Below are 24,827 nucleotides of genomic sequence, written 5' to 3' on the forward strand. Positions count from 1 at the left end.
AGCGCAGTGCTGGCGGAAGTAGTGCGCGCGGCGTCCACAGTGAATCCGCCCGCCGGCGCTGGGCTATCGACTCCTCGCTCAGCAACCCCTCCTGCTTCCTAGGTGCAGGCCGTCTCCCGCACCATGTCTGGCTATCCTAAAAGCTATAATCCTTTCGACGATGACGTGGAAGAGGAAGACACCCGGCCCGCGCCGTGGAAGGACGTCCGCGACCTGCCTGACGGCCCCGACGCGCCCATTGACAGGCAGCAGTACCTGAGACAGGAGGTGTTGCGCAGGGCCGAGGCTACCGCTGCCAGTACCAGCAGGTCCTTGTCTCTCATGTATGAATCGGAGAAGATCGGAGTCGCCTCTTCCGAGGTGAGCCTGGGGCAGAACTGAGCTAAACCGGCCAATCAATGCGTTATAAAAACGGGATGAAGAAATATTTTGTTTACGATCTTTTGGTATTTTTCTAATTGCCTACCGTAAGTTCATGGACATAGTGTAAAGAATTATGTATCAGGATCACCTGATGTTTACCTCTGGAAGCTTCCTTATCTATTATTCTGCGAGGTTAATTTCTCCCTCGCTGCCCTGCCCTCATGTCTAGTTAAAAAGTAAACTCCAAATAATGTTCTGTGTGAGAGTAAAAATGCCAAAGTGCGGCCTGTATTTGGGAAGTAGTGTCTGTTTCATTTACATATAACTTGTTAGGCAGAAGCCTCAAGCTGTTCCTCTCTAGTGGCCCAGTTAAAGTGTGAACTGTGTATGCTTCAAGTGCCAGGTGGTGCCTGAAGTACTGACGCAAAGGGAGCCTGTGTTCTTCTTCTCACATCCTTGACCACTTTTCACCTTTCTAATGGGAATATTTAAGTCCCCTCGCCTGGGCTCCTGCTCAGGAAACCAGATCCTGAATTGAGTCGACTCTTACCTTTGTAGACCGTGTGTTATTGTGACAGCTCTTTCCATCCATAGAAAATTTCAGCAACTAGGAACTTTGCTTTCCTTTAATTTACCTGTATTTGCATATGCACAGTTTAAGGGTGTCCCCTGAAGCCGGAAGAGGGCACCAGGGAATCCCTTGGAGCTGGAGTTGACAGATGGGTGCTGGGAACAGAAATGGTCTTCTGAAACTTCTTTAAGACCTTTTCTTTTTGAGGAGTTCGGCTTGGTGGACAGCCTACCAATGAAGCCCAGGCTGGTCTGGAACTTAGAATTCTTGGTCTCAATCTTTCTGATACTGGGATTTCAGGCATGTACCATCTTCTCCAGCATAAAATAAAGATTATTCCAAGACACCAGATTGCCCCTAAGTCTACTGGCAAAATAGTTGTTTTGGCAGAAGAAGAAATTACTGATATATCAGCCAAGAATAATCTTAAGTATTTTACAGTTTTGAAATGTAATAGTTGAAACAAAATACTGTCTTTCTTTACCAGTCTTCATCTCTGATCTTTGGCAAGTGTTCTCCTCTGGGACTTGGACAGATCTCTGTTGTTTTCTATTGCCACTGTTTGGTATTTTACCTTCTCCTACCTTCCCTGTTGTTGTCTCCCTGACGGCTAATGTATGTTCTGCCTCTAGGAAGTTGTGCTTCTGTGTACTGGATTCTTAATGTTCCACTCCAGATCAATTGGAGTCCTACAGGTCTTGGTGAACAGGTCACTTTGTATTGAGATAAGTGATAAGTTCTCACAATGTAGCCCATAGTAATCCAGATTGGCCTCGAACTCAAGATCCTCTTTCTTCAGCCTCCAGAGGGCTGAGGTCATAGACATTCACCAGATGCCAATGCAGGTAGGTCCTCTTGAAGAACAGAAAGCACTCTGACCTGCTGAGCCATCTCTCCAGCCCCAAAAGAGAACCTATTTTTTTTCTCTCAATCGTATCAATATGTAATTCTGACTGTTCTCCAACTTTATGTAGACTAGGCTAACCTTAAACTCAGCCTGGGAGTGCCGAGGTTCAAGCCACCACACCAAGCACTTTTATTCTTTTTTAACTTTAAAGTGAGGTGTTCTTTACATATTGGCCTGTATATTATTTAGTAGTATTGAAGGTTCTTTCATAGTTAAATACAATGAGGGGTGGTTTGGAGCCGGGGAATAGGCTAATGGTCATATTATATGCCATTAGATGGATGACCTGTTTATGCAGCAAGCCTCCTAATAATGAATATCATAATATTTGCTTCCTACATGAACATCACCACCTGGCCAAAGCCACTCCCCTTCCTAGGATACTCTGCCCCTCCTAGAGCAGTATAGCATACTACAATGATCTTCTCTGGAGCCTGATTTCTCAGTTCAGCAGAGCCCAGCAACGAACAGTAGACTAGGGTTTCAATTGACTTTGCACCAACACAGTGGAAAGGAACTGATGTTTGGTAATACTGACACATAACGTGCTCAGCTGCCTTGCCTAGCACACGCTCCTCGGAGGCCTACTCATCCTTACATCTTTCCAGTGTCTGCCACTGAAGCCACACTGGGCATTCAGTTCAGAGAGGTCAGAGAGACAGACGGCATCCCTCATAACCTGGAGGAGTGGCAAGGCAAACTCCTCAGGTTTTCCCCAGTTCGAGTGACTAAATCCATTGCCATAGATGTACTCTTGTTTTCTAGAAAGCTGGTGGGAGCAGCATTCCCAGTAAGGGCTTCCCAACCAGACCTGCTCCTCCAGAGTTGTTCATGGTGACTCTAATGCGTCCAATTTCTGTTTCTGAATGCACTCCACATCAGGGCAATCTCTGGCTCACACAGAACCCAGCAAGCTCCATGTTTACTTGGCTATCCAAGCTAGAATCTGTTAGTGTGAGTGTGTATTACCTTGAAAGAGATAATGAGAAATTTCGTTCTCTCTCTGTTTCTCTCTCTCTCTCTTTCTCTCTTTCTTTCTTTCTTTCTTCCTTTCTTATTTTTTCCTCTCTTTTCCTTTGTGAAATAGTATTTGCCCAGGCTCACCTCCATCTTGCTGATCCTCCTGAGTTCAGCTCTGGAGTACTGGGATCCCATGTCTGTGCTACCCCACTGCTTAATCCCCAGTCTAAGATAATTAATTTCAGAGTTCTGAGTTTAGTGCGCTGACCCCAGATTGACATCCATGTACTTATCAGTTCATAGCTAAGTTTAATTTCAAACTCATTATGAGGCCTACCTGATGTTCCAGGATGCCTTAGTTGTAGATTGCATTGTGATCTGTGGGGCTCCACATCATTTGCTGGGTATTTCCTGCTGGGTCTCATGGGTCCTACCCACACCCTTCTGTGCTTGACACACAGTTCCACTTCCCTTCAGTTACTCCAGCTGCCTAGACTAGCTGCTCTCTTCAACTGAGGCATTTACCCCACCCACCCTTGGGACTCCCTGTTATATATATACTCCTTAAACCAGGCCAAAAGCCCTTGTTGGGGCTTCACTGTGTGTAACCTTTTTATTGTTTTTACCATGAAACTAAGCTCAACGAAGCAAGAACGGGTCTGCCTAACTCAGCACCACAGTGTTGTTAGCAAATTAGAAAAGTGGATTAGCCTTGCTCTTACCCTGCCTGGATTGTATGAGCCCTCAGGGAGGAGTTTGGGCTTGGTTAGTCCCCTAGCACTAGAAGACTGCTTGGCAGAGAGGAAGTTCTCCTGAGTGTCTTGGAGAAAGTCCCACCAACCGTTCCAGGCTCAGGCAGCAAGAACCCTTTGATTCCCTGAATCCTCACAGTGTCCCCAGAACATAACCTGTCTATGTGAGTGTCACCTCACTTCAGGCAGTCTGAGCCCTTGCATGGTCATTGTTTCCCTGACTTCCTCTTCCCCTTGCTCTGAGGAGTATTTCCCAGAAAAGAGGAGTTGAGGAACTTTCTCTGTGGTTCCTAAGCATCTCCTGTCTCTCCTTTTTCCTGTTTAGATTTAGAAAACACTTGGGGCTTATAAGTTGGGGAGATCACCTGCAATCATCTCATAAATAGTCACTTGGTCCATCCAGTCTTCATATGGAGGGCATTTTGTGTTTTCTTGTCCTTTGTTTTTGAGACAGGGTCTCATGTAGCTCAGAATGACCTCCAACTCTCTGTACCTGAGGATGACCCTGAACTGATTCTCTGCCTTCTCCTTCCAAGAGGTTACAGGCACGTCCCACTGCCCCCACCCCCATTTACAGAGAGCTAGGATTGAGATCCCAACGTGTAAGCCAACATCAGGCAAGCACCCTTACCAGCCGAGCCACATTCCTCATCCAGGAGTTCACACCACTCACACCCACCCTGGGCCTCATTCTCACAAATGCAGATGAAAAGGTCAACACAGCCCATTTCTGAGCTATGGAAACACACCTCCAAGCCCGGAGCATTTGAGGTCTGCCTTCAAAATGGCTGGGGTACAGAGTCTTGGCCAGTCTGTCTTCACAGAGAAGCACTATCAGTTCTCCTCTGTCATGTGCCCTGCCACACCCCCTTTCCTCCTCGGCTGTCCGGAGGTCAGAAGCACAGTCATTTCCTGTCCTTTTTAGGGGAGGATTTTAGCCAAAGAAGCTCTTTGCTGGTCTCATGTTCTCCGTGAACAGATTCTAGCTTATAGAAACTTCCAGAATCCCACTTTAACCCCCAGACTCATCTGTTGCCCTGTGCAAGCATCCAGAGCTGTGGATGTAGCTCGGCTGTAGAGCACTCAGCTGTCATACGTAAGCCCTGAGTTAGCTGCAGTATTGCAAAGTAACACTGATAATAAAGAAAGAAGAAAAGGAGCAGGGATAAAGATAGAAACAGTGCATATATGCTATAGAAATCATTTATCCAAAAAGGATCGCTCTGGCTTGTTCCACAGCAGCCTGTGAAGATGATATGCTTGGAGACTCTGAAGATAAATTTTTCTTTATCCTTTTTCTTCTGAAAACTAGCTCTTGCAAACTTGTTTGACACAGTCAGTCTTAGTTAGGGTTTTACTGCTGGGAACAGACACCATGACCAAGGCAAGTCTTATAAAAAACAACATTTAATTGGGGCTGGCTTACAGGTTCAGAGGTTCAGTCCATTATCATCAAGGTAGGAGCATGGCAATATCCAGGCTGTCATGGCACAGGCAGAGCTGAGAGTTCTACGTCTTCATCCAAAGGCTGCTAGTGGAAGACTGACTTCCAGACAACTGGGGTGAGAGTCTTAAGCCCACACCCACATTGACACACCTATTCCAACCAGGCCACACCTCCAGATGATGCCACTCTCTGGTCCAAGAATATACAAACCATCACACAGTCCAAAAAAAAAAATTCTTTTAACTTAAAAATTTCTAAGCCAGGAATGGTGGTTCATACCTTCAGTCTCAGCAGAGGCAGGTGGATCTCTATGAGTTCGAAGCAAGTATAGGCTAAATAGCAAGTTCTAGACCAGCCAGAGCTATGTAGTGAGAACTGTCTCAAAAAAAAAAAAAAATGCCTGGGGCTGGAAATATAGTAAATAGAGTTTAAAGATAAATTCAAATCAGTATTTTGCCTATGTGTTATATCTCTATGTACTGTATTTCTGAATTTCACTCACTAAACTGAAACCCAGGTAACACATTGGGTTAGAAATGTTAACCCCATGTTAAAAATTCGTCTGGGGTCCCAAGAAAATGACTGCACAATCCAAGTTATTTCATCAAGGCAAAGAGATTTACTTCTACAGAAGGGTGTGTAGCCATTGTCAAGTCAAGCAGGCAGGTCCACCTCAGAGTGGTCCTGCAAGGCTTTGATTCCTAAGGCGAAGGGATCCTGGGCCCCAGTCTGAGTGCTCAGAGTTTGTCTCACACTCTTAGGCAGCTGGCTAACTCAAAATAGCATACCTAATAAACAAAGTAGGACTTCTGAGAACAGGTTGCAACCTTGAGCATGTACATATTGACTTCAAGAAGAGCTGACTAATGGTTACAATGTTTCAAATGAAAATTTGTCTTATTTAACCCTTTGATAGAAAAAGCAGCACATTTTGTTTGCATGTCCCACAGCCTCTAAACAGACTAAAGCCCCTCCTTACATTAACTTGGTACCTCTACATTTAACTTGAACTTCAGTAGTTTTCTGTAGTTGCTCTAAGTTGGTTCCAGGACTCCTACAAACACCCTGAATGCTCATGTTCCTTAAATAAAATGGCATATTTCCATCTCATGAACATCTCTGATATACTTCTATTTGTTCATTTATTGTTTTTAAGGCACAGACAGGACAAAGTTTTCAGTCCTCCTAACATCACACACACATCCTACTCAAACCTACCTTCTTCCCTACCTCTCTCCAGTACCAGGGATTAAGCTAAGGGCCCTGTGTGCTAACCAAGTGTGTGTGTGCTAACCAAGTGCACAAGCACAGATAGCTGTCTCATTTTCTCCCGTGACAATCATGTAAATTACATAGTATGATATAAATGACATCCAGTCCATCATAATTGTCAATTAGATAAAGTATTCTATCTTCATTCCTAACTAAAAGAGTTATGATTTTATCCCTAGATTATGTTTAGATTTTATAAAGCCTGTTACCTGAAAACCATGTCATCTACTTTATCAATGTCAACTCTCTCTCAATGTTAAACAACTTGAGTTTGATTATGAGACCAAAACTAGTCTTTAGCCCCATCAGAAATCTGACAACGACTAAAACATTACCTGGGATATAGGAAGCAGCAAACACAGCTTCTCAAACAACTGTAGAGACAGCTGACTACCTGGACAGCCCCTCATGCCTCAAAATCTAGGAGCATCTGTCTTTGGCCTTCTGGCCAAGGATCATCTGACAGATTTACAAAGCAGAATTATTTGAAGGACTGCTGACTCTGTCTTGGCAAAGCCAATAGTCGACTATTTTGTAAAAAGTGTTCTTTTCTTGGACAGTTTTGTCTGCAGATGAAATGGGCAATTTTGGCCCAGTGACTCCCTTGCCACAATGAGCAACCTCACCTGGAGGTAAAGATGCTCAATATCTTCTTTGAACCAAGGAGGGAGTGCTGTCAGGAGCAATGTGTCTCACTGTCAAATGATTAAATAACATTAAATGTCATGTCCTGTGGCTCTCTGGTGGTTTTGAAGACTCTTTATAATATATAAAGTAATCTGAACTGTTAAACCTTGACTCCTCTCACCCATTTCTCTTTGAAATGTCTGGAAAACACCCTTTTAATTAAATCAGAATCTAACTTAACCATGAGTTTGTTATCTGGTCCTTAACTTGAATTATTCAATCATCTAAAAACAGTTTGTAATAGCAGTTGTAGAAGAATTGGGTCTAAGCTTTGTATTCTTTTTTTTTTTTTAAGATTTATTTATTTTATGTGAGTATACTGTTACTCTCTTCAGAGACACCAGAAGAGGGCATTGGATGTCATTACAGATGGTTGTCAGCCACCATGTGGTTGCTGGGAATTGAACTCAGGACCTCTGGAAGAGCAGTCAGTGCTCCTAACCACTGAGCCATCTCTCCAGCCCCTAAGCTTTGTATTCTTAAATGAGTTTTATAAGCACAAGTCTAAGAGTAACAATATTAATCCCAAATTTTGTATCAATATAAGAAGTTCATACCAATGAAAACCTTAAATCTGAATCAAAATAAATTTTGTACCAAGGTAAGAAATTATAACTTTAACTTTGTATCAATTATAAAGATGTCTACCTGGCTGGAGAGATGGCTCAGCAGTTAAGATCACTGATTGCTTTTCCAGAGGTTCTGAGTTCAATTCCCAGCAACCACATGGTGGCTCACAACCATCCGTAATGGGATTCGATGACCTCTTCTGGTCTGTCTGAAGAGAAAGACAATGTGCTCACATATATTTTATATATATATATATATATATATATATATATATATATATATATATACATACATACATACATATATATATATATATACACACACACACATATATATATATATATACCAATTAAAATATATCTACACAATCAATTTTACCTATTTTCTCCCTGTTCAAAATTATAGCCATTCCCAAATTATCCCTTAAATGACAACTTTTCTATAATTTGTAAAATAACCATTACCAGACCCCCAAAACCATGGAACTGGGCTGACGACTCACCATAACTATCATAACTTCTGGCTGAACAGGGGTGACAAAAGTTCTTTAAAGTGGAGGGAAGGATAGGAAAGTTAGAAGATTTGGTTAGGCATTAAGAAAGCCAACCCCAGCAACTGTTAGTCTCTGTATGGACTGGATAGTCTCTGTATGCCTAGAAGGCTCAGGGCTTGACTGAAGTTCTGACTTGACCCATTGAAAGGTCGAATGAGTCAAAATGACCTGGAATCCATGACACAGGGAGTCCAAAAGCAGGTCAGCTTAGCACCTCTGAGGATGAGTCTCACCAAAGCTGTATACACTGTAATATACAAATCTCAAAATAGATTTAAGTACCATCAAGCTATCTGCATGGATTGTGTAGGGTGCAGAGACTAGATAAGGATGAAATTCTGCTCCTGTTTGAACGTGTGAAAGAAAGCTGTCTTTTTTATGAGTTGATTTTATTAATAACCAATTATAGTGAGTCTTCATGCCATGTGAAGGATGGCACAATGAATCTTCACCTGTCCTGTTTGATTCTCTTGAATTTTTCTAGTTCTTCAGGGGTCTCCCTCTGTCATATCTGATCCATATAACTCTGGAAAGGATCTAGAGCCTACTCTCCTTCCCTGTCAACACAAATGCAGAGCCTTCCTCCCAGAATAGTATGTCCTTGAGCCAGTAACTGGAAATCATTAAACATTTAGCTTGACTTCTCTCCCAGAGGAATAATAATATAACCACAAAAAGCAAAATCACACCCATTTTGATAATTAAAACAATTCAAGGCAAATAAAGCAAACTAAACAAATGTATGAGCCTATTTCCAGGCTCTCTCTTTATATAATCCTCAAGGCATATAAATTCCTACTGTCTGGTCCTCTGCTTCTGTCTAAGTCTATTCTTAGACTTCTAATCTTTTGTGTCAGGAATATTGAACCCAGAATTCCCATGGAGCCCATTGCTTGTTGGAGGCAGCAGCCTTTCTCTGCCTTCCTCCCTTTTGACAATCGGGGAATCTAGTATCCATGAGCTGAGGCTCCCTTGAGTTTCTTTGTTTAAGGTTACCACACTAGAGCTACCACATGACTCACTCCTCTTGCTGAGAAACCAATTTTCCCCTCTTCTTAGAACTGTATCATTGTGAGTTTGTGATCACTCTGAGAATTTCATGATGGCCAGGGCTACCCAGAGGAACTCAAAGAAACAAAAACAAAAAAAATAAAACTTATGCCAGGTGTGGTGGCACACGCCTTTAATCCCAGCACTCAGGAGGCAGAGGCAGGCAGATTTCTGAGTTTGAGGCCAGCCTGGTCTACAAAGTGAGTCCCAGGACAGCCAGGGCTACACAGAGAAACCCTGTCTTGAAAAACCAACCAAATCAATCAACCAATCAATCAATCAATCAATCAATCAAACTTAGGTGTCAGCTTTCTATTTCCTGCTTGTGGTCCACAATATGAACCCTCAGCTCCCTGTTCCTGCCATCATTATCTTACTGCTATGTCTCCCCATCATGATGGACTCTTATTACTCTGGAACCATAAACCCAAATAAACTTTCTTCTATACGTTGAAAAAAAAGTGGGCTGGGGAGATAACTCCGCAGGGAAATGCACTGGCCACACCCTGGCACCACCATGGAGATACAGGAGCCATGCTGTGGAAGCAGCTCATATGTACAACCAGTTCCTATCATAGGGGGTGTCTTAGTGTTTTCCTGCTGTGAACAGACACTACAACCAAGGCAACTCTTATAAAGGACATTTAATTGGGGCTAGCTTATAGGTTCAGACGTTCAGTCCATTATTATCAAAGTGGAATCATGGCATTGTCCAGGCAGACATGGGACTGGAGAAGCTGATAGTTCACCTCCTGTTCCAAAGGCAGGTAGGAGAAGACTGCTTCTAGGCAGCTAGGATAGAAGTCTTAAAAGCCCATGCCCACGATGACACACCTACTCCAACAGGGCTACCTGCTAATAGTGCCACTCCTTGGACCAAGCATATACAAACCATCACAGGGGGCAAGCTTTTTATGTTTGACCAGTTTGACTGTACTGGCCCACTCAGGACTTTCAGCTTCCTGGGCTTTGTGAGGAAGGCTGCCAGAGCTCTGACAACCCCCCAGGCATTGTGCAGCCAGGGAAAGGAGACTAGATATCCTTTTTGTTTTGTTTTTTACAAAGGTATTAAAAGCATACATTAGATAATAGCTTCTACAATAAGTGATGCTGGCGACACTGAATAAACATCTGCCCAAAACTGAAATTAGATTCCCATCTCTCACTCTGCACATGATCCAAACTGGGTCAGAAACCTTGATTTCATATTAATATGCTGGAGCTGCTTGAGGAAAACATTCCTAAATACATCTAGGAGCAAGAGACTTTTCTTAGTAGGAAATGTAAGGCTGGGAAGATGGCTTAGTGGTAAGTGACTACCTCACAAGCAGGAGGCTAGGGAGATGGCTCAGCTGGGGAAGTGACTACCACTCCCTGGGTCAAGCATATTCAAACCACCACACTGCTAGTCAATAAGAGGGTTAAGAAACTGCCCAGATGGTTCTCAAAGGAAGAAATGCAGGTAGATAATAAATATGTTTTAAAGTTCTAACATCTTAGACAGGCATGGTACCTTTAATCCCAACACCAAGAGGCAGAAGCAGGTGGATCTCTGAATCTGAGACCAGTCTGGTCTACATAGCCTGTTTCTAGGATAGCCAAGGCTACACAGTGAGATCCTGTCTCGAAAGAATAAAACAAAACAAAAAAACTCACAAAAAACAAAACTGGACTATGATGACACATGCTATCTTAGTCAGGGTTTTATTCTTGTGACCAGACACCGTTGACCAAGGCAATGCTTAAAAAGGAAAACATTTAATTGGGGTTGGTTACAGTATCAAAAGTTTAGTTTATTATTAGCAGAGATACCTGGCCTACACAGAGAAACCCTGTCTCAAAAAACAAAAAGAGAGAAAAAGAAAGGAAGAAGGTATGTAAGGAGGGAGGGAGGAAGGAAGGGAAGGAGAGAGAAAGGAAAGAGAGAGGAAAAGAAGACAAAATACAATAAATGCTAGCAAAGATGGTAAGAGAAAGAAACACTATTCACTGCAGTGAGAATATAACTGGTGTAGCCATTATGAGAACAGTGTGGAAATCCTCACAAAATCTAGAAATAGTGATCTAGCTATGTGCTCCTGGGTGTATACCCAAAGGATTCCATGTTTGTTCCTGTTCTTTCCACAATACCAAAGGCATGGAATTGACCTAAATGTCTATAGATAGGTGAGTAGAAGCTGGAGAGATGGCTTAATAGTTGTACTGGCTAGTTGTGTGTCAACTTGACACAGCTGGAGTTATCACAGAGAAAGGAGCTTCAGTTGAGGAAATGCCTCCATGAGATCCAACTGTAAGGCATTTTCTCAATTAGTGATCAAGGGGGAAAGGCCCCTTGTGGGTGGGACCATCTCTGGGCTGGTAGTCTTGGGTTCTATAAGAGAGCAGGCTGAGCAAGCCAGGGGAGGCAAGCCAGTAAAGAACATCCCTCCATGGCCTCTGTATCAGCTCCTGCTTCCTGACCTGTTTGAGTTCCAGTCCTGACTTCCTTTGGTGATAAACAGCAGCATGGAAGTGTAAGCCGAATAAACCCTTTCCTCCCCAACTTGCATCTTGGTCATGATGTTTGTGCAGGAATAGAAACCCTGACTAAGACAATAGTTAAGAACACTTTTTGCTCTTGTGAAGGACCCAGGTTCAGTTCCCAGCCTACATGGTGGTTCATAGCCATCCATAACTCCAGTTCCAGGGTATCCAGTGCCCTTCTTTGATCTCCATAGGCAGCAGGCACATAAGCAGCACACATATATCCATGAAGGCAGAACACTCATATACATAAAATAAATCTTTAAAAAATGTTAATGGACAAATGAATCATGAAAATGTGGTACATATACATAGTGGCATTTTATTAAACCATATAGAAATTATGAAATTTGTAGGAAGATATATGAAACTAGAAAATATTCCATTAAGTACTGTAGTCTAGGCTCAGAAAGCATCTCACATGTTCTCTCATGCAAATCATGGTTTCCTCTCACGCTCTCTTGTGCTCTTGCTCAGTAATTTGGCTAGGATTTTTGTTTTGTTTTTTGTTTGTTTTTGGTTTTGAGACAGGGTTTTATAAGTAGTCCAAGATGTCCTAGAACTCATTATGTATACCAAACTCAGGCTGGCTTCAAACTCATAAAGATTTGCTTGCCTCTGCCTCCTGAGTGCTGGGGCTGAAGGTGTGCACCACCATGCTAGACTTGAATCCTACTTTCTAACTATAAAACATGTCTATTTAAGTAGGTGTAAGTGTGGGTAGAGTCTGTGAAGCTTGAAAAAGACCCCTAAGATGGGAGGGGTACTTTAAGATAGGTGCGGAGGATCCATGACCATGTGATACATAAGTGGAAGGAGGAATACAGGGCCAGGGTCTGCAGTGATAGAGCAGGGACAGAGGAGAGCAGGGGAGCAAACCAAACGTCAATGTGAAATGGCATAAAGGGGCCAGCGGGCTGGATCAATTTGTACTGTCGACCCTAAAAACTTATGTTTGATCCTCAGCACCTACATGGTAAAAGGAGTGACGTCACCTCCCTTAAGTCGTCCTCTGATCTCCACATGTAACCACCAGCCCTCAAACAGAATAATAAATACATGATTTTAAACTTTTTTTTTTTTTGAGGCAAGGTCTCTCTATGTAGTCCTGAAGGCCTAGAAGTTTGGGGGAGCTGGTGGGAGGAAATGTTATAAGGAAGCCCATTACTTTGTAATATTCTAATATTCTAGAAAAGGATGGAAGCAGCAGCAGCCCTGTGGGAAACCAGATAAAGCACTAGCCTGGCCTAGAAGTTACACCACCAACCTGACTCTTCCCCCAAAGTCCCCAAGTGCTGGGACTAAAAGCATGGGCTGCCATTCCTATCTAGATGATTTTTTGAGACTGAGTCTCACCTGGTCCAGGCCTCCCTCAAAGTCACTATATGACATTAAATTAATCCTCTTGCCTCTGCCTCTCAAGTTGTGGGGTTACAGGTTTGTGTGCCCAGGCCTGGTTGATGGAGTGCTAAGGATCCATCCAGGATTTTGTGCAAACCAGATAAGCACTCTACCAATGGAGCTACGTTCCCAGCTCCAGACTTAAATATACTATGATTTTTGGAAATAGTGGAAATGGCATAATGCTACTGTCTCTTGCCTTCTGCAGGAGCTGGTCCGGCAGCGAGGAGTCCTAGAACACACAGAGAAGATGGTAGACAAGATGGATCAGGATTTGAAGATGAGCCAGAAACATATCAACAGCATTAAGAGTGTGTTTGGAGGATTTATCAACTACTTCAAATCCAAACCAGTAGAGCCTCCACCTGAGCAGAATGGCAGCATCGTCTCCCAGCCCAACAGCAGGTGAGTGCAGCGTCTGCATTGGATACATAAAACAGTAGAGACAGGCTGTGTGAAGGAGCCAAGGCTTTCAGACCTTGTCAGTGCTGTTAAGGTATCCTGGAACCTTGTGGGTTACTCATGGGAAGGGACCTACTCATGAGAAATCTTATACCCAACTGTTCATCTAATTATACCCTTATACCCAACTGATCATCTAATTCATGAAAAATACTCCACTCTTAGAAAGTTTAATCACTAAAAATGTGGTTCTTTTTACAGACTGTTTCTTTATCAAGTCATTCCAAAAGCCAGACATAGTGGGGCCTGTGTGTAATCTCACCTTGAAGAGACCTAAGGCAGGTGGATAGCAAGTTCAAGGCAAAGTCAGGCAATTAAGCAAAGCCTCATTTTAGGAAAAAAAGCATACTGATAAATAAGCCAGATGTGACAGTACATACTTGTGATCAGAGCAACTTAGGAAGATAAGGCAAGAAGACTAGATCTTAACACCAGCCGTGAGACCTGTCTCACAAAACACAACAAAACAAAGAAATCTATATGGCTGCGCTGGTGATATGGCTCCCCAGGCAAATGTGCCTGCCATCAAACCTGGTGACATGGTTGGAAACCCAGAATAAACTCCCAACACCTTTTCCTCTTATCCCACACATATTTACACACACAAATTAAATGTAATCTAATGTATCGTACATACATACAAACATGTACACATGTAGGCTAGGAGTGTGGTATATTAGTAGAAGGCTTGCCTAAATGTGAAGACCTAGATTCCATTCCCACCAGCACACAAAAATTAATCATACATACATGTTACACACATACATATATGAGTATGTAAAAATCTCATTTACATCTTCTCTATATCTAACCTAATCTGTCCATTAATTTATACTTTAAAATTATAGATTGTTTACCTCAAAATTTTTGAGCAGAAATACAATAAAATCATACAAAGGAACCTGGCAGGCTTCAGCACCCCGTGTTCAATTGTAAGGCAGGGCTAGGGAGATGGCCCAGCAGCTAAGGGCACTTGTTGCTCTTACAGAAGACCAGGGCACTCAGTCTCTTCTTCTGACCTCTGAGCACCAATCACACACATGGTACACATACATATGTGTAGCCAAGCATAACATAATTTTTTTTTTTAAAAAGTATAGTTGGATATTTGGGGTTTTTTTTTTTTTTTTTTTTTTTTTTTTTTTGGTTTTCTGAGACAGGGTTTCTCTGTGTAGCCCTGGCTGTCCTGGGACTCATTTTGTAGACCAGGCTGGCCTCAAACTCAGAAATCTGCCTGCCTCTGAGTGCTGGGATTAAAGCTTTTTTTGTTGTTGTTGTTTTTGGATTTTTGTTGTTTTGGTTTTTTGGGTTTTTTTGGTTTTTCGAGACAGGGTTTCTCTGTATAGCCCTGGCTGTCCTGAAACTCACTTTGTAGACCAGGCTGGCCTCAAACTCAGAAATCCGCCTGCCTCTGCCTCCTGAGTGCTGGGACTAAAGGCGTGCGCCACCGTGCCCGGCAGAAATATAATTCTTAATCAGACTGAAAGGTAAACTTCCAGCCAGTTTATAGTGGTGCATACTTATAATCCCATCACTTGGAATAGTGAGCCTGGGTTATAGAGTGAGAGCCTGTCTGAAATAGCAACAAAAAGGCTGGAGAGATGGCTCAGTGGTGAAGAGCACTGACTGTTCTTCCAGAGGTCCTGAGTTCAATTTCCCAGCAACCACATGGTTGCTCACAACCATCTGTAATGGGATCTGATGCCCTCTTCTGGTGTGTCTGAAGACAGTGACAGTGTAGTCACATACATAAAATAAATAAATCTTTTTTTTTTTTTTTTTTAAGCAATAATAGAGCAGCCAAAGAGGTGGCTCAGTGCAGCTTCCAGCAGCTACATTGTGATTCATAACTACCCAAACTCCAGTTACAAAGAATCTAATGCCCTTTTTTGGGCTTTTTGGTTTTTTTGAGACAGGGTTTCTGTGTAGCTCTGGCTGTCCTGGAACTCACTCTGTAGACCAGGCTGGCCTCAAATTCAGAAATCTGCCTGCCTCTGCCTCCCAAGTGCTAGGATTAAAGGCGTGTGCTACCACACCCGGCCTGAACTTGGATCTTCTGGAAGAGAAGCAAGTGCTTTTAACTGCTGAGCCACCTCTCCAGCCCTGAGACTCTGGGTTGATTTTTTTTTTTTTTTATGGAAAGACTCAAGTTTCTTTTTTTTTTTTTTTTTTTTTTTTTTTTAAAGATTTATTTATTATTTTATGTAAGTACATTGTAGCTGTCTTCAGACACACCAGAAGAGGGAGTCAGATCTTGTTACGGATGGTTGTGAGCCACCATGTGGTTGCTGGGATTTGAACTCTGGACCTTCGGAAGAGCAGTCGGGTGCTCTTACCCACTGAGCCATCTCACCAGCCCCAAGACTCAAGTTTCTAAACTGACATTACCTACCATTCATGGCAAGTGGTCATATGTAAAAGCCATTGTTTGCTTATGACTATAAATAAGTGATGGGTTTCTGTGTTATGTATATATTATCACAATTTTTAAAATGTAGAGCCAGATGAGATACAAACCTGTAACCCCAGCACTTGTGAGGTAGAGGCAGAAAGATCAGCAATTTAAGGTCATCTTCAGCAGCTACATGTTGAGGCTGAGGCCAGAGTGCACCACTTTAAAAAGGGGTGGGGGGATAGATAGTAGGTCAGTTTTGAGTAATTTACTGACCCTTCCTCAAAGGTACCCACTTGGTCATTTCATTACACTTTTTAATCCACCTGGCTCTAAGGACTCCTTGTCCTTTGTAAGGTCTTCCTCAGCCCACGGTGTGGCCTACACTATTCCCAGGATGTTCCAGAGAGGGCAGCAAAGGAAAGAAAGCATTGGCTATGCAGCACAAAGGGATCATGGGAAGATGGGTAACACTGCTGTGCACACACTGGCACAGAGGTAACACTGTCTTCAGGGTGTCTCCTCCAGTTTTTGTTTTGTTTTTTTTAATTTTCAGATTGAAAGAAGCCATAAATACAAGTAAAGACCAGGAAAACAAGTACCAAGCCAGCCACCCAAACCTCAGAAGGCTACAGGATGCAGGTAAGTGAGGATGTATAAAATCACATCTGGATCCTTGTGGGGATGGGTCTCTGGGTTTAACCTGAAGCACCAGTATGGGGACAGCCACCTCTCTACAATGATAGGCAGAGGCTCCAATATCTCACATCCCACATGCTGAGCAATGACATCAGGGACCGGGTGTTCTTGGGGAACCATAGGCATATGTTTCAGTGGGGTTCCTTCTACCTCAGTACCCCATGGAATCTGAATGAGGAAGTGGGAACCTGTATCCCATTGAACATGAACCCTCTACTGCTGTAACTCTGAGAAATTCTAGTAGTAAAACAAAGCCAAAGCTGGGCATGGTAGACTACAACTATAATCCCAGGACCAGGGAAATAGAGGAAGGACAATGTGGGACCATGAAAGGCATTTTCTGGTTGAGCTAGGATTAAGCCCGGAGACCCAGCAGGTGTTCCTGCAAGGGACAGACACTAGGCTCCTGACACAAGCCTCAGCTCTCCATAATTCTGTGGCCATTGGTCACGTAGGGCAACTCCCCAAGCCCTTCCACAGGTAGAGGACTTGACTACAGTCAGATCTCCATTTTAATGAGGTACCCAAAGGCCTGAAGGGCTTAGCCAATTAAGCTCCCCTTCCCAGACACTCCTTCCTGCAAAGGTATTTAACCTCAGGCCTGCCCTGGGAAGGTGGGGTGTGCTTTCACTCTTCACAACTCTTCACCATGACAATCAACCCTTCGACAGAATCCAACAGGGGAAAATGGAACAGGTCTTCCTCTAAAGAGCTGTGTCTAATCTCCTGCAGGAGGCCTCTCTGTGTTCTTAGCCAAGGTCTCCACCAAGCCAAGCAGCCTGCCCGAGCAAACCTAGGACACTTTCCTCCCCGCAGAAACCAGCCGGAGCTCTCCTCCTACCCTTTCCCTTTTGGCTCTGGGCCAGAGCCAGCCCCACGGGCCCCTACTCCATTCTCAGCTCTTCCAACATTGAGCTGTGTCTGTGGTATCCAAGTGCTAGAACCTGCTGTCCCGGGCTTCTGTGTGGCCCGGGGACCCAAGAGCCAAACCCCAGCAGTTGGAAAGGGAACCTCAGACTGTGCTTCCCCATCCCTGGGACAGGGTCCTGCGGCTTCTCGCAGCCCTGTGGGGTGTGGGGTGCACACAGTCTCCTGCATCCTGCCTCACCCAGCAGCCCGAGCCCTGGGCCAGACTCAGGCCACCCATTTTAACCCACAGGACAATCAGTGTTTAAGGCTAGCCTCTGTTGCATGTTGAGCTTGCAGGCAGCCTGGGATATATGAGACTCTGCCTCAACAAACAAAACAAAAAGCATCCCCCCCAAACAAAACAAAACAAAACAAACAAACAAAAAACCAATTATAGGAACAGTGCTTGTTTTAAGTAAAATGGCCCTTAGAGGTGTTTACCTGTACCCAGGGCTCATGAATAAGTTAAAGGCAAAAGAATATGCTTGTGTATTTAACTTATTCTGAGGTACCACGTTGGGTCCATTTTCAATATGTAGATCTTTCACAGTTGGAAAACCAAATCAACAAACAAAAAAATGCTAGGGTCCTCAGAGTTCTCTAGAGGAAGTGTATCAGAATTTAATGAAACAGCTTACAATGGTAACAGCAGCAGAATCCCACCTGAGAGCTGAGGACCCTGTACTTACTCAGGCCTTGCGACTGAAGGCCTCAGCAGTGAGAGGAGTCCTGCAACAGACATCTCTTACCAGGAGTCAACCACACTGCTCACTGAGTCTACAGGCTGGGCTTCAGTCATCCCAGTCTCTGACAGAAGCCTGGAGGTTCTGCAAAGCCTGCTCCCTAGTTGAAAATGAAAGCTTGGAAATGCTGGTTCTGCTATCAGTGAGGGAATCAGCAGCCTGATAACAGGGCAAATCCATTTTTTCTGGGATACCAGAAGGTGCTGCATGGGGGAATCTTCCCACACCAGTCAAGGCAATTTGGATAGTTCTTTGGGGACTCAGGTGGTTCTAATTTGTGGCAAGTTGCCATTAAAACTAGCCATACTACCAGGCATGTTGTTATACATGAGCATAGAGGCAACTGGGAACCAAGTGTTCAAACTTGAACCTATGGAGGCCACTTTCAGTGTTCTCTGAATTCTGTATGACTATGCATGTTCACTTGCACACATAAGTGCATATACACCACACATGAACAAATAAGAGAGACCTGATGGCTATGCATGGTAGACACACCTACAATCCTGGCCCTCAGGAGACAGAAGTAGGAGGACTGGTGAAACTTTGAGTCCAACCTGGGCTACACAGTGAGTCCCAGGCTTAGCTGGGAAAACATGGGGAGACTTTGTCTCAGAGAGAGACAGACAGACAGAGAGACCTGATGAAGGAAGAGTCAGAAGTCAAGACAGACTGATGTAAACACAGTTTATTCTGGAAAGGCTCAAACCAAGGAAGAAAGAGAAAACTGAAATGTACAAGGCCCAAGGAAAGCCATTTCACTGTCATGCCTTGAAGAAATACAAAAAGATCCTCCATCCAAAGACATAACTTGAGGGCATTAAAAGTGGCTATCTATTGTGTGGCACATGCTAAAAGGGTAAAAGGAAACAGACATTCTATAGAGAGATTGGCTTCAGTAGTTAGTGCTGGAGGAAATGCAGTCAGATCCTCTGTATCACTAGTCCCATATCTTTTAATTCAACAAACTGATGGTGTAAGATATTCAGAAAACAAACAAAAATCATAGCCCAGTATGGTAGCATCCAAGCACTGTAGGCAAGGCAGGAGGGCAAATGCCAACTGAACTGTACAAGATTTTGATTCTTCTCATTAGTTCCTAAACAATAAAGCAGCCATTTACAAAGTACTGACTTTGCTTAAATATTGTGTGATACAGAAATGATTTCATATATGAGAGATACATTGAAACTGTATTATTACACAAGGAATTTGGGCATCCCCAGCTTTCGGTATCTCAGGAGGATCTTGGAACAAATCGCACACAGATAGTCAGGGACAACTGCATGCTAAACCTACTAAGAGATATTTCCCCCAAAGAGAGAAACTAGTGAATAGGAATGGTGGTTTACACTTAATCCTATCATGTAGGAGACTGAGACAAGAGAATGGCCATGAGTTCAAGTCCAGACTGGAACACCATGGGAAACTGTCTGGGGGAGGGGGAGAGGAGGAGGGAGAGGGAGGGAGGGGAGAGAGAGAAGAGAAAGAGGAGAGAGAGAGAGAGAGAGAGAGAGAGAGAGAGAGTAGCACACAACTTGGGAGATAGAGACAGATGGTCAGTAGTTCATGGCCAACCTCAGCGCTACTTACCAAGTTCAAGACCAGCCTGAGCTACATATGATCCTGTCTCAAAAGAAGAGGGAGAATATTTAGTATATGTTTAGAAATGAAATTTCAAGGAACATTTCTTAGGCACACATACATTGCCTAGCATTTTCTTTCTGCTTGTTAAAGTGAAATGACAACATAAAAATCAATTTCAAACAGAACAAAAAAAATCTTTAATTTTGTAACATAACTCCATTTCCTCTGGTTTCTTTGAGACAGCCTTGCTATATAGCCCTGGCTTTTTTTTTTTTTTTTTTTTTGCCTCCTGAGTGCTGGGATTAAAGGCGTGTGCCACCACGCCCGGCCCCTGGCTGGCTTTGAATTCATGATCCTGCTGCCTTAGCCTTCCAAGTGCTGGAATTTCAGCTACAAATCACCACACCAGACAACAATTTTGATCTTTGCTTTTTTGTGTGTTTTGTATGGTTTTATATGGTTTTGTTTTATTTTATTTTGTTTCTTTTGAGATTGAGCCTCATTTATCCCAGACTGGTCTCTAATTCATCTTGCTCCATGTGCTAGGATTACAAGCATGCACCACCACACCTGGTAATTTTTAATCTATCTCTGCTAGCTTGGCCAGGTGTAGTAGCATGCCCATATAGTCCCAGTTATTTCAGAAATAGCTTGAACACAGAGTTTGAGGTCAGCTTGTACAGCATAACAAGGCCTCCCCCTCTCTCACATACACACACACACACACACACACACACACACACAGGGTAAGAATTTGTGGGATACCTCGACAAAAGAGTGCTTGCCTCGAATGCGCAAGGCCTGGTTTCAATCAGAATAATAATAATTAAAAAAAAACCCTACAATAACAAAACAGCCTGTCCCTAGAGCCCACCTGTGAGCCTGCAGTTTTGCGTTGACAGTTCCTCTGTTATATATATATCTTTTTACATATCTAACCAAGTGACTTGTAAGTTGATGGTCCTTGATCTGTTAATGTTGAGGGACCAGCTCAGACCTGTCATCTCCAGCCTGTAAACCTGTCCTGTTCCCACTCCTGTTCCTCTGCACGGCCTCAGAGCCTTTCACCTCCTTTCTCCCACCCCGTTAGTCCTTTCCTGGTGTTCCTAGGGACATATCCCTAGGACTTTCAAAAAGCATGTACCAATTTCATGAAACAGCAACAACTGTGCCTCTGGTATTTTTTCAGAACTAGACTCGGTCCCCAAAGAACCTTCTTCTACTGTGAATACTGAGGTTTACCCAAAGAACTCGACCCTTCGAACTTATCACCAGAAGATTGACAGCAACCTAGGTAAGTATGGGAGCTGCTACAGCCTCCAGGCAGTTTCTGCTGAGCACAGCAAGAGCACCCAGCACTGACACTTCATTGTGTAGATGCAAGTCACACCCCACAGCCATGTCCCTCTCACTGCCTCACACCTCAGGAATCTGTCCACTTCTCCATTCCTACATCAGTCCAGCCAAGCCATCTCCACTGCTCATGTGAATCCAGACCAGACCTAGGCGTCTCTGGGGCTTAAGTGCATCCAGGATAAACCACACAGCTTTTGCATGGATGCTAAGGATCTGAACTCAGGTCCTCATGCTTGCTTGGCAAGTGCTCAGACCCACTGAGGCATGTCCCAAAACTAACCAGCTACTTTATCTCAGCCTTCTTTTCCTGTCCTTATTGTCCTCAAACCCAAGAAGTTTCATGAGGCATGGGTGACTCTTTATTTTACTTTCCAGAAAACACAAGGTCTCAGGTTCCAGCGACGTCAAGAAACATAGTGTGCCAAGCTTAGTCCCAGCTATCTGGATGGCTAAGACGGGATTGCAAATTCAAGGCCAGCCTAGAAAATCTGTGAGCTCCTGTCTTGAAATGGAAAGTGTAGAGAGACTAAGGATATGACTAAGTGTCAGTGTGCTTCCCTAGCATGTGCAAGGCTCTGTGCTTGATTCTCCAGCATGCAGGGCGGAAATGCCAGTGTAACAGTGACCCCTGTAATCTTCTCAAGCAGAAGAAGCAGGGAGGGCTCTGTGGCTTCCAGGCCAGCCTGGACTGCTTAGCTACAGCCAGAGCTATAGATCAAGACTGTACTTAAAAAGCAAACCCTTAACAGTGGCTGTCTAGAGGGAGGAGATACACAGTGGTCTCTACCAAATTCACCACATATCACTGTGTAGTAAATATATTTCTTTTCACTTCTGTGTACTCTGAGAAACATATGCTACAAGCTGTGGCACACAGCTTCTCAGGCAGGACTCTGTAGTTGAGAGGCACTGTGACAGCCTGTCATTTCCTTCTCACAGATGAGCTGTCCGTGGGATTAGGCCACCTGAAGGACATAGCCTTGGGAATGCAGACAGAAATTGAGGAACAGGATGACATCCTTGACCGACTGACAACCAAAGTGGACAAGCTAGATGTCAATATAAAAAGCACAGAAAAAAAAGTGCGGCAACTCTAGAGACACGGAGGAGGAACTCTGCTCCATCCTGATGAGAAGATTCGAAAGGCTCTCTTAAACTCATGGATGTCACTTATTACAAGTGTATAATATAACGTGTTTTCAAATGTGGGTCTTTGAAATATTAGTTTCAATGGGGGAAAAAATGTGTGTTCCACATTTGGTAAGACCAGTAGTTCTAAAATTATTGAGCTGTTCTGCTGAGTTTTAGTCTAAGCTGAGTAACTGTGAACACCTTGAGCCTTTGATCACTATGCTGGAAGGAGAAAAAGTACTGCATTTCTGATTTCATGTGTGTCTGCAAAGCCACGGGCAGAGTGTCAGAACTACTGCCTTTCATTTACCCATTTGTTATGTTTCTCACTCCGAGGCCTTACTGTGAATTCAGATGTGAAAGGACCCTGGGTTTGTGACAGAAGAACAGGTCCTTCCACATCTTTATATGACAAGTCTTGTGGACATGCCTGCACACACACTGAGCACATGGCAGCTCTCTCCCCTGAAAAGGATCCATGTTCATACAGAACGGAAATGTGTTGCCTTCATTGTCCCTATCCCCATCTTCTGTTCTTGTCCTGCACTTTAGCAGAAGGACTCAGAGCAGAACTGTTAGGCCCCTCTTCTCACCTGTTCTCACCTCATCTTTCCATCTCTGATGGGGACTTTCTCCACTGGCTCAAAGCCAACTGGTAGGTTGGTTTGTGTGCATGGAGTATTACTGAGCCCTCTGCCTCTGGGAATAGAACCAAAGGCCTTGTTTATTCGGTGCCTGGAGTCTCCTCATCCATCCCAGATTCCCATGCATTCTCCATAGCTACGAAGTGTTCCACCTAGTTTAGGGACTTCGACTCCACAAATGATGCTAACCTTCTGTCTGTCAGATGATTCGACCAAAAGGCCCAGAGACTATCTTAGCTAGCTTGTGTCCACTCCCTTCAGTTTCCAAAAGAAAATATTTAGAAGTATTAATTAAAATTGATTCTTGCAAGAATTTTTCCTTGTACTGCCAATAAAGTCACTGAAGCCACAGAACACCTGACTATCTTAAAATCAAACTCACATATTTTGAAGAAGGTAAAAGAGACTTACTAGTAGATATGTCAAAATCTATAATGCTGGTGCCTTCTTGCCTTAAAACTTGGCTCATGTGCCATTTGAGGATCCTTCCTTTTGCATCTGGAGTCTGCAGTACCTTAAAGCAAAGCAAGCAGTGGGTTCATCTCAGTGGTCAGTTATCTACTCTTCTCTCTCGGGGCCTGGGGTTGGTCTCCACCATTGAGGAGAGGATCAGAAAATGGGGTAACAGGATTATTACTGTTCATGTAGCAATATGTACACACTCTTGTCAAAAATTATCCAACCTTTCTGAAAATACAGCAACCACAGGGAGAAAGGGCCCAAATCTGAAATCTGACTGAAGTGGACCTCTGTGAGTTCCAGGACAGCCAGGACGATATACTAAGATCTGTCTCAAACAATATAGAGAGACTGATCCATATGTATTTCCACTAATTGGTTTTGTTTTGTTTTTTTCTATAAAACCTTCCAAGTGTTATAACTGTTTCTCTTCATCACTATCAGGCATAGCCTTTTAGAAATTGATCAATATACCTCAGTCCTAAGAAATTTACACATGAGAATGCCTTCCATGGTCATCCTAGTGTAAATCAGCTAACTTGAGGCAAAGGGACATTTTATGTACCTTTCTTTGTTTTGCTAAATTAATGAAGCCAATCACCCCTTTCCCAATCTTTTTTTGCTCCATGAACATGAAACAGTCTTCCTGTAACCATTAGAGGTCCTCATCCAGTCTGTTCTTCAGACTCTGTGGTCCACTGAAGTTATCCCTTGGCCTGCTGGAGACTGGCTGAGGCAGATGCTGCCTTACAAAGCAGGGTTGTTTGGAAGACACAGATACAAAGGACTTGGGGAAACTCCAGAGCCAGATCTGCTGGCTGACACAGTAATCACAGCACTTAGGCCAAGGCAGAAGGGTAACCATGAGTTCCAGGTTCAGGGTGAGATCTTGTCTCACCCTGAATATCAGTGGTTGTGTGTGTGTCGGGGGGAGGGGGGTGAAGGTGGGCAGGGAGGGAGGGAAGAAAGACTCACTCCTGCGCTCTGGCTTAGGAAGAGTTAGTGTTGGCGAGGTGGCAGGCAGAAGTGGAATGGACTTTCTGTCTCACAGACCAGTGAACATATCCTTGTCATGTGAGGTCTGCAAGACAGACTGAAGCACCCTACCTTCAGAAAGGTGGCATTTGTAACTTTAGGTTAGCTATGTGTATGTGTGCTACCAAAACAAGTGCATTGTCCTCTGGAGAAGACTAACCGTTACTGACGTGTAACTTAGCAGCATTAGAGTGACGTCTTCAGTTGGTTTTCCTCATTCTGTAGGAGAGGCCTGATGTTCATTCATGTAACAAGTAAAACAAGAGAGCAGAGAGTCTTAATTTCCCTTTCTCTTCTTATAAATGTGCAATTTTAAGTGTATAATGTATCACTTCAGTAAAAAAAAAAAAATCT

The 24,827-nt window shown here is 43.6% G+C and overlaps 2 protein-coding genes across 2 annotated transcripts in view; one reads left to right on the top strand and one right to left on the bottom strand.

Annotated features, from left to right (window-relative positions):
- Pi4ka (phosphatidylinositol 4-kinase alpha) overlaps positions 1–315 on the bottom strand; it is a 125,964-nt gene extending 125,649 nt beyond the window's left edge. The window contains exon 1 of the mRNA NM_001001983.2: positions 256–315. The gene's annotated coding sequence lies outside the window, so the exon portion shown is untranslated. The remainder of the gene's footprint in view (positions 1–255) is intronic.
- Snap29 (synaptosomal-associated protein 29) lies at positions 1–24,827 on the top strand. Its single transcript, NM_023348.4, has 5 exons — positions 1–360; positions 13,265–13,461; positions 16,467–16,552; positions 21,038–21,142; positions 22,144–24,827. Exons 1-5 carry the CDS (start codon positions 124–126, stop codon positions 22,299–22,301), a joined length of 783 nt encoding a protein of 260 aa, NP_075837.3. The 5' UTR covers positions 1–123; the 3' UTR covers positions 22,302–24,827.

The sequence above is a fragment of the Mus musculus genome, chromosome 16 (assembly GCF_000001635.26).
Source record: "Mus musculus strain C57BL/6J chromosome 16, GRCm38.p6 C57BL/6J".
NCBI classification, from domain to species: domain Eukaryota; kingdom Metazoa; phylum Chordata; class Mammalia; order Rodentia; family Muridae; genus Mus; species Mus musculus.